The sequence below is a fragment of the Gracilinanus agilis genome, chromosome 1 (assembly GCF_016433145.1).
Source record: "Gracilinanus agilis isolate LMUSP501 chromosome 1, AgileGrace, whole genome shotgun sequence".
NCBI classification, from domain to species: domain Eukaryota; kingdom Metazoa; phylum Chordata; class Mammalia; order Didelphimorphia; family Didelphidae; genus Gracilinanus; species Gracilinanus agilis.
The window spans coordinates 227,447,895-227,456,937 of record NC_058130.1 but is presented as its reverse complement, the minus strand read 5'-3'; the positions used below and the strand labels follow the sequence as shown (position 1 = coordinate 227,456,937).

Genomic DNA, 9,043 nt, shown 5'->3' with positions numbered 1-9,043 from the left:
AGAACATGTGAGGCCGTGACTCACAGTTCGGTATCGCTGTGTCCTCCTAGCAAGGATCCCTTCCTTTCCTGCCTCCCTCTGGGCCATGTACTCTCCTACCACTCCTGGGTAGCAACATTCGCTTCTCAGGGCCTTTTTCTAATCTCATCTCTCCTAACTGGTGACTTCTAAATTAGCCCCTGCTTCTGCTTTCCATCCTTTTCTTTGTGTGTATGTGTTGGAGAGTTTTACACAATTCCTCACAGCCTGAAAAAAAGTTTTCATCTTCTCCCCACCTATCCCATGACAAAACATTATTAAAGCTTTAAAATAATCACTATAGAGTCATAATATTTTTCAGTGACAAGAAAACGTGGTCAAAAACAGGGAAAAATTTTATTTTAAGCTTCTAAGAGGCTATTACAAAAAAAAAAGTAAAACAAAATGAAAAAAATATAAAAGAATAAAAGTATCCTGTATAAAACCAAAGGCACACCACCAAAGCCACAATAGCAACAGATGTTTAAGAATTGAAAACTTTCTCATTTTGATCATTTTCTATGACTTCCTGTTTACACATTCATTTTCTGATAGTCTTGCTTTAAACATTTTCTCTCAAAAAGAAATTCTTAAACTACAGTACCTTCCTAAGCACAGAGCCGTAAAATATGTTTAAGAGCACACAAGGATCAATCCTATCTAAATGAAGCAATTTAATATGACAATATTGGTCTTTCAAAACAAACTACTTAAGAAATAGATCCCAAGTTTAGTGTTAAAAACAAAATATTTTATCTTCTGCTTTAGAAAAATCAAGACGTTGCTTGATTACTAATCTGCACTTGGGTGTGTTCCCTTAGAAAATGTGAATTCTAAAAGGGGAAAAAACATTTGCTAGAAAATAAAAACCTTTAGCACAATGTTACAATGAAAAATATATGTTTTTTTTTGGTAAAAGAAAATGTTTTTCTTTGTTAAATGGTAGTCACTTAAGTAAAAACAGGCTATTAAAAGGAAAGAAACAGTCATAAGTGGGTGGTTTTGTTAGAAGTGGGATGGAGTGTGTGTCTTTTAAAGTACAGAACATTTGACAAGAATTACCCCCAAAAAGCAAGTGAATTATTCCATGAGGTTCTACTCCTTTACCCTTTACATCAGTAGAGTCTTCCATTTGTTCCTGAAAGAGTTTGGCTGCAGGGGCTGGTACTGGAAAGTACTCAAACATCTAAAAATTGTTTGGCCACAAGGAAAAAAAAAATATTTTCTTAAGACTCAAAAGCAGCTGTTAATCACTGCATGCTTGAAGGTAACTCCTGGGTGAACTTCTTCCCCTGTTAAGAAAAAAAGAAATAGTTTGGATGGTGCTCTAACTTCATCCAATATTTCATTCTCTCAAGTCGGAAAGTTATAGTATAAAAAGTACCCAAGCTATGTAATAAAGACGAGGCTAATTACTATGCAGAGTTGGTGGTGTGATTATTGTCTTGGCTTTTCTTCCCGTGAGCAGCCTCTTTACACAGGCACATATACAGGAACTGCCTGACTCAGAGGTTGAGAGCTGAAGGACCCTGGAAGCACAACTCCTGATTTTACAGATTGAGAAATGGAGGCCTACAGAGGGGAAGTAATTTGCCTGCAAGGATTACACAGATAGAAGTGAGCAGCAGCAGAACTGGGATTCGACCCTAGGTGTTGGGCCTGAAATCCAGCACCCTTCCCATTATCCCCTACTGGACAGAGCTCCTGAATGCCAAGATTTAAACATGTTGGTCCTTGAGGAACTTTATGATAACCTATGCCAAGGCTTCCTTTAGTGTTGATCTATTTTTTTTTAACCCTTACTTTCTGTCTCAGAATCAATTCTGTGTTTCAGTTCCAAAGCAGAACTGTAAGGGCTAGGCAATGGGGATCAAGTGACTTGCCTAGGGTCACACAACTAGGAAAGTTAAAGTCATCAAACATTAAATAGTCTCATCTGTAAAAATAAACAAAATGGAAGCATGCCATTCCTAAAAATTCTAATAGATGTTTCCCATTTCCCAAGGAAAGAGTATTACAGTTTAAAAATTAAAAATTAATTTTTATTCAGCTCTCACTTCTCCAAATGACTAACTTTCCTCTCCTGGTGAAGGTTAGATGTCTAAAATATCTCCTGAAAGACTTCCTCTCTGTACAAAAAAAGCAAGCCACAACCCAGGCCCGGGGAGAACTTTGGGACACAAGCCATTACTAGCACCAATCAGCAATATCAGAGTGACAGGGTGTCAATAAAGGGAGAGAAGATGGGACTGACATCAGGAGCTCTTGTTCATCCATTAAAGCAAAAATAAGGAAAGAAATTCAGTGCTCAGAAGTTGTCCTCTCAAAGAGGTCTGAATCCTGAATTACATTTATTTTATAGGTCACAAAGTGCATTGGAAGTATTATCATCACTCCCATTTTACAGATGAGTAAACTGAGATTCCAGGAGTCCCCACTCACAGAGACACAATTCATAAAGGGTAACAGAATATCCAGGGCTTCTGGGTGCTCCTTTCACTTGAGCAGCGGTGCCAAAATCAAATAGAAAGCGGGGTGGGACCGTCCATAAGGCTCTCTGGAGGCCTCCCCCAGGAACCTAGAAAATGGCGCCAGTGAGTGTGTGTGGCCCCCCACAGTCCTTTTTCCAGTTCTAAATCTGGGCTCTCTGGATTTGTCCACTTTCCCTTTATATCCTCCCGCTGGGCAAATGCACGGGAAATCCCGACTTGTGTGGCGACCTCTGGGAAAGCCCGAGGAGAGGAGCCCCTCCTGGAAGTTACCTGCAATCACAGTAAGACACAGGATCTGGGCTCGCGGAAGGGGTTGCTCCCCGCTGGAACCCCCACCAGAAGAGCGTCTTTGCAGGCATTCTGCATGCAGTACTGCTGGAGTTCCGCAGCAGCCTGAGAGACCTAAGGGAGGAGAGACCACAGACATGCCTGAGAGATCCTACCACCAGGACGAAGGGCCCCTGCGAATGCCCTCGGGAACCCCCTCCGGCACCACGTGGCGCTACTTCATTATGGCTAGCCCAACATGGCAGGTTTCCTCTGGGATCTGCCTCTCCCACCAATGCCCATCAGCTTCAGCTGAGAGGCCTCCTGAAAGCTCCCACGGCCAGACTCCTATCCTCCGGGCTGGCAAAGCAGCCTCTGAGGCAGGTTTCTAGCCAATGTTATTATAAGAGACCAAACAGGGTCCAGAAGAGAAGGGAGGAGAGGAGGAAAGGGGAGAAGAGGGAGAGACTGGGGGGAGAGGAGGCTTTCATCCAGACACAGAAGCCTTTATTCCTTTTTTGCTGAATGGCGGACAGCCCGGTACACCCAGCCCCACAATGATTTGCCCGACAATTCATACGGTGAATGTCACCATCTGGACAAGGTGTTTTCTGCTTCACTCCATTCATACAGGCATAGAGGTGACCCTGAATTCTCAGATTCTGCCAAGCAAGTTAAAGAAGTTTGAAACTTCTTTAAGCAAGGGGGCTGAAGATAGGAAGTCCTGGGTTCAAATATGGCCTCAGATCCATCCCAGCTGCTTGACCCTGTGCAAGTCACTTCACCCCCACTGCCTAGCCCTGACCGCTCTTTTACCTAGGAACTGATACTTAGAACACTTGGTATCAATTCTAAAACAGAGAAGTAAGGGTTTAAAATTTTTTTAATAGATTTCAAGTACAAGCCAGGCAACGTAAGGACCAGTATATTGCTCAGTCTGAACAAACTCCTCACCAGAGTGGGTGATCCCTTGGGTTGGGAGTTTTTTGGTGGTGTTTGGGGTTTTTTCTGGATATAGAGTATAAAAATTATCTCCTGGGACTACTAGTCTCAAATGCAAGCTTCTCCATGGGCATTTAAAAGCCTACACAGGTGAATCAGTGGATAGGGAGCCTGGCCAGGAAAAGGAAGGTCCTGGGTTCAAATGTGACCTCAGACGCTTCCTATCTAGGTGACCCAGAGCAAGTCACTTAGTGCTGAGTACCTGAACTCTGTAAAGTAAACCCAAGAAGGAAAGGGCAAACCCCTCAGGTATGTTGTCCAGGAAAACCCCAAATGGGGTCAGGAGGAGTCTGAAATGACTAAACAGCAGTAGGTTTTGGTTTCCTAGCCCAACAGAACATACTAGGGAAGCATTCTAGGAACAACCTTGGGGGTTTTTAGTTGGGGCGCCCACAAGCTTCCACCCCAATTAAGTAGCCCCCTGCTGTGAGGCAGGCAGGGCCTGGGCCTGCTCTTGGACATGTGGTAGGGAAGCACACTGCATCTAAAACCCCATCTAGAGCCAGCTGGAGAGACTCAAAACTGTAGGGCTAAGACAGACCCCAGGGTCATCTCCTAGGAGGCAGAAGTCTAGTGAAGGCTCCAGACCTTCTCACAATAATGACTTTGGTTTTTTAAACCCTTTCTTTTGCCTCTGACTCAACTATTAAGTGCCAGTTCCAAGATGGAAGAACCTAAGGGCTGGGCAATGGGGGTTCAGAGACTTGCCCAGGGTCACCCAGCTCGTAAGGGCCTGAGGCCAGATTTGGACTCCAGGCTCTATCCATGGCACCTCTAGCTGTCCTTAGCTGTCCAGGATGCCTATAATATTCCTCCAGCACTCCCCCACCAATAATGCAAATAGCCATATGTTAATTTGCAAAGTGTATTCCTTAGGACAATCCTGGGAGATGAGCCTGCATGTAATAGTCTCATTTTTCAGAGGAAGAAATGGGAAAAGTCTAAGAATGAGGATTTGGTGGGGTGAGAAGGTTTCACTCCTCGGTGCAGGCTGAGAACAGATTTCACTCTGTCTTCTTCAGGGGAAACAAGCTTGGAAGGACACAGGTGCCTGAGAGGTCCAAGGTCAAAACTGGGCCGCCCATATGACTTCAAACCGAAATGGAGGAAGGGCCCAGAGGGGCAGAAAGAAGGAATCCTAGAATTCCTCAGATGAGGCTCTCTGGGAACCAACAGCACCTTAGTGGGGAATTCGGGAAGCCCGGGCTAAACCAGCCTGACCCCCTTTGCTGTTCTCTAGGCACCGGGATAAGGCCTGAAGCACCGAAGACCTCGGTCCCTGGGTAACTATTTAACCTGTTTCCTCATCTGTAAAACAGGATAAGGAAAGCACCCCCCAAGGCTGTTGGAAGGACCAAATGAGACGTTATTTGTAAAATGCTTGACACGTGTAGGATGCTTCCCTTTTTATCCCCATGGCTCTAAGCACCCAAAACATGCCGAACTGCACAGCAAAGGCCGCTGAACCCCACTGGCCCACGGGGGCCTAGAGCCTCCCAAGTCGCCGTTACTTTCCTGGTTGCTTAGCCCTCGAAATATAACATAGCCTGGTTGCACATTGGGAAATCTCTGGTCAGATCCCCAAGCCAAGGCCCTCCCCTCCACCCACACCCCCCCAGACAAAAGCTGATACCGTCCATGGTGCTCCCCTACACAGGGTTAGTTCTGCCCCAAACAAGCCCAACCTTCCCTGGAATTATGCAGCTGCGGAGGGTAAACAGAGGCCAGCTGCGGACCCACACTTAAGACTTGGAGCCAGGTCCGGACCAGCCCTCCCCTCCCGCCCATTCTAAGCAGAGCAGCCCTTCCGGGGAACCGCGCCACTTTTGTGCGGCCGCCGGGACAGCCTGAGAGATCGCTAAGGTCGCGTGAATGGGGGAGGGGCTCTGAATCGAGTCCGGCCGGGAGTGGGAGAAGGAAGGGCGATGGGAGGAAGGGGTGGGTGAGGGGCTGAGGACTGGGGGAGATGGAGGGCAGGAGAAGGAAAGCTCCTCAATGAACTGGCGGAAATCGCCCGAGTTGCCAAGGTGGCACTTCGGTAACGGGGGATCCTCCCACGACGAAGTCACAGAGTAGCGGGGTCATCCAGGGATACGGCTTCCTGGCTCCAGCTCCCACAATAGGTCTCTGCCAGGCTTTGTTTCAAGGGAAAACGGAAGGGATCCCCAAGTCACACATCCAGTACTAAGCCGGCCACGGCCGGGAGTCTAGCACATTTCCTGGCACCGAGAGTGGTGACTGACTGTGGGCATCTTCGTCTCCTTCACCTAGGCTTAAGGGCCCTCTTGGTTTCATCTCCAAGGGGCAAGGAGATAGGATTCCACTCAACAAGCACAAGCCAAGTCCCTACCACTATTAGTAGCTAGCTTTTATAGAGCGTTTTAAGTTTTGCAAAGCGCTTTACATAACAGTATCTCGTTTGATAACATGGGCAAGGTCCAAGTGGAAACTGAGGCTGGGAGAGTTTCGATTAATTTCTCGGGAGTCACCCTGGGGGTCTATTATTAAATGTGCTGCTAGGCACCGGGACTATATAGATTCAAGAGATAGGCGAGTTGAAGAGAGAAGGCACTTTTATACCGGGATGCCTAGCAGCCACACCCATTCAGCTGAGACTTGGGGGAAGAGAGGAGAATAAAAAGGAAAAGAATCTCGGAGGCCTTTTTTCGGCCTTTCTCAAGCCAGAGACATCCTGCAAAACCCGCTCCCCTCGAAAAATGGCCAACCATTCTTCCCCCACTGTCCTCTTTCCCCGCAAACGAGGGGCGGCTCACCAGCCTCACCCGCCCTTCCAGCCCGGATCTCTTACCTTGATCCTCTCCACCCCCGCCTCCAGTTTCAGCTGCTCCACCAGGCGCTGCATGGTGCTAAGGTTGGAGCTGGAAGACATGCTCGCGGTGCGATCCTCTCCGGGACCGTAGAACGCGCGGCTGCTCGAACTTCCCCGTAGGCTTCAAGATCCGCGCGTTATCAGGCCTCCTGGGGGCTGCGAGCTGAGCTAAGCGGCCGTCTGCTCCTGCCAGTGGGCTGCTGGTGGTGGGAGGGCTACTCTTCTGCGCTCCAGGCGCGGCTCCTAGCGGTAAAGGGAGGAGATCCCCACCCTCCCCTCACCACCAGCGTCCCTCCGAAAGTACTAGGCAGGCAGGAACTGAGCTCACAGGCTGGAGGAGGAGTAGGGAGAGCGGGGGAGGGAGAAGATACTATGTTTCCCCAGACTCTCTGTGCAAACACCCAAGAAAAGCAGATCGAGAGCAGTTCCGCCCCGTGTCTGTCAGCCTGAGCACCCTCTATAGGTCAAGATCAGGAAAGGGCGCCAAGAAGAAACAAGCCCACCCGAAGGATTTCCTTTCTTTCCAGATGCTGGAGGCCCTCAGAGCCTCCCAGAACCCAGCGCAGCTGTTCTAAAAGGTCCCTGAAGAAAGCAGCGAGGTGGCACAGTGAATTTCGAGCCAGGCTGAGAAACAGCTGGTCATGGGTTCAAATATGAACTTGGACATTTCCTAGCTGTGTGGTCCCGGGCAAGTCACCCATCCTTCTTTGCCTAGCCTTTACCACTCTTCTGCCTTGTAACCAATACACGGTATCGATTCTAAGACAGAAGGTAAGGGAGTGGGAAGAGGGAAGGAGGGAGGAAGAAAAAGAAGGGAAGGAGGAAAAAGGAATGAGGGAAGGCGGGCGTGTCCACGTGGAATCTAGAGATCCCAAACTTGTGGCCCGGTGGGATCTAATGAACCCCAAGTTTTAGGATTAGCTTGTGAGTTGGAGACCCCAAAGCCTGTACTTGTTCCCTGTTCCTTGAGAATCCACCCTGAAGGGAATCTCTGGCTAGCTGTTCCAGACTGAATAATAGACTTTAGGGTGAATGACCGCCCAGTTAGGAGGAGCTAGACATATGCTAAATATCCTTTTGTCTTAGGTAGTCTTCCCCTTTATAACAGAGACCCTTTCCCGAGAAGACACACCTGGGCTGGGGGAATGTAGATAAGGAAATTATTCTAATTAGTCTTAAAAAGTGGTTAGCTGGAGGCCTCGCAGGTTGTGGCGGAAGTAGTTTTTGAACTCTGGTCTTTCTGATTTCAAAGCCACCTCTATCCACTTTCCAGGTTACCTCTTATAAAGACTTGAATATATACACATGAAATAAAGTAAAAATACATAACACCTGAGCCAGTCCCCAAAACTGAGGTTCCTCTTCCCACTCACTTGATAGTCAAAGATGATAAAATGAAAATGGTAGTTAGTGATGAAGCTTTGGGAGAAAAGGAACACTAATGTAGTGTTGATAGAACTGTGAAATATTCTGGAAAGCAGTTTGGAACTATATTCCAAAAGGCTACACATCTCCTTTGATCTAATGATGCCATTACTAGGCAGATAGCCCCAGATGATCAAAGACAAAGGGAAAGCACCTTTGGTACAAAATATTTATAGCATTTTTTTTCATTGTAGTAAAGAACTAGAAACTAAGTGGTTGCCCACTAAACTGAAAACTAGATGAACAAATTATGAACATGGATGTAATGGTATATTGCATCTTACTGTAAAAAAAAATGACAAATTTTATGGATTCGGAGAAAGTTGAAAAGACTTGTAAGAACCAATGCAGAACCAGTACAACAATTTGTATTGGGGTAACTAGACCATTCAGTGGATAGAGAGCTCTGCCTGGAGACAGAAAGTCCTAGGTTCAAAGATGACCTCAAATATTTCCTAACTGCCTGACCGTGGGCAATTCACTTAACCCCAGTGGCCTAGCACTTCCCACTCTTTTGCTTTGTTAGTATTGATTCTAAGACAGAAGGTAAGGATTTTTTTTTAAATTTGTGTAATGATCACAGTAATATAAAACAACTTTGAAAGAATTTAGAGCTCTGGTCAATGTAATGACCAATCATGACTTCAGAAGATTAACAATGAAATACGCTTTATACTTAGCAAAGAGGATATGGATTGAAGTGCAAAATTATATATATATATATATATATATGAATATGAAACAAGTCAACTCATTGGCCTTTTAAATACATACATATATATGTATATGTTTATATGGGACTTGTTTTGCTTGACTATCAAAAATATTGATGCAAATAGACAGATAGATTCTTTATTTTGGGGGTCCTCCACTAGAGATCACCTTCCTAAGTGAACCCAGATCACTAAAAGTTACTCTCTGGGCACAGTCTTTTTCTTTCTTTCTTTCTTTTTCTCCTCTCCTCTCCTCGATTTCAAGTCAAGTGTCCCAACTTGGCATCCCAGCTCCG

At 46.3% G+C, this 9,043-nt stretch overlaps 1 protein-coding gene across 1 annotated transcript; it reads right to left on the bottom strand.

Moving 5' to 3' along the window:
• Window positions 1-392: 392 nt before the first annotated feature.
• Window positions 393-6,900, bottom strand: GNG10 (G protein subunit gamma 10). Its single transcript, XM_044657472.1, has 3 exons — window positions 6,589-6,900; window positions 2,781-2,912; window positions 393-1,310 (listed from the first exon to the last, which is right to left on the bottom strand). Exons 1-2 carry the CDS (start codon window positions 6,667-6,669, stop codon window positions 2,787-2,789), a joined length of 207 nt encoding a protein of 68 aa, XP_044513407.1. The 5' UTR covers window positions 6,670-6,900; the 3' UTR covers window positions 393-1,310; window positions 2,781-2,786.
• Between the last annotated feature and the right edge of the window lie 2,143 nt (window positions 6,901-9,043).

Coding starts and splice junctions, on each gene's coding strand:
- GNG10 (XM_044657472.1), bottom strand. CDS start 6,669: ATGTCTTCCAGCTCCAACCTTAGCACCATGCAGCGCCTGGTGGAGCAG. Junction 2,913..6,588: donor CGGGGGTGGAGAGGATCAAG/GTAAGAGATCCG, acceptor CTCCTCCCTTAG/GTCTCTCAGGCTGCTGCGGA.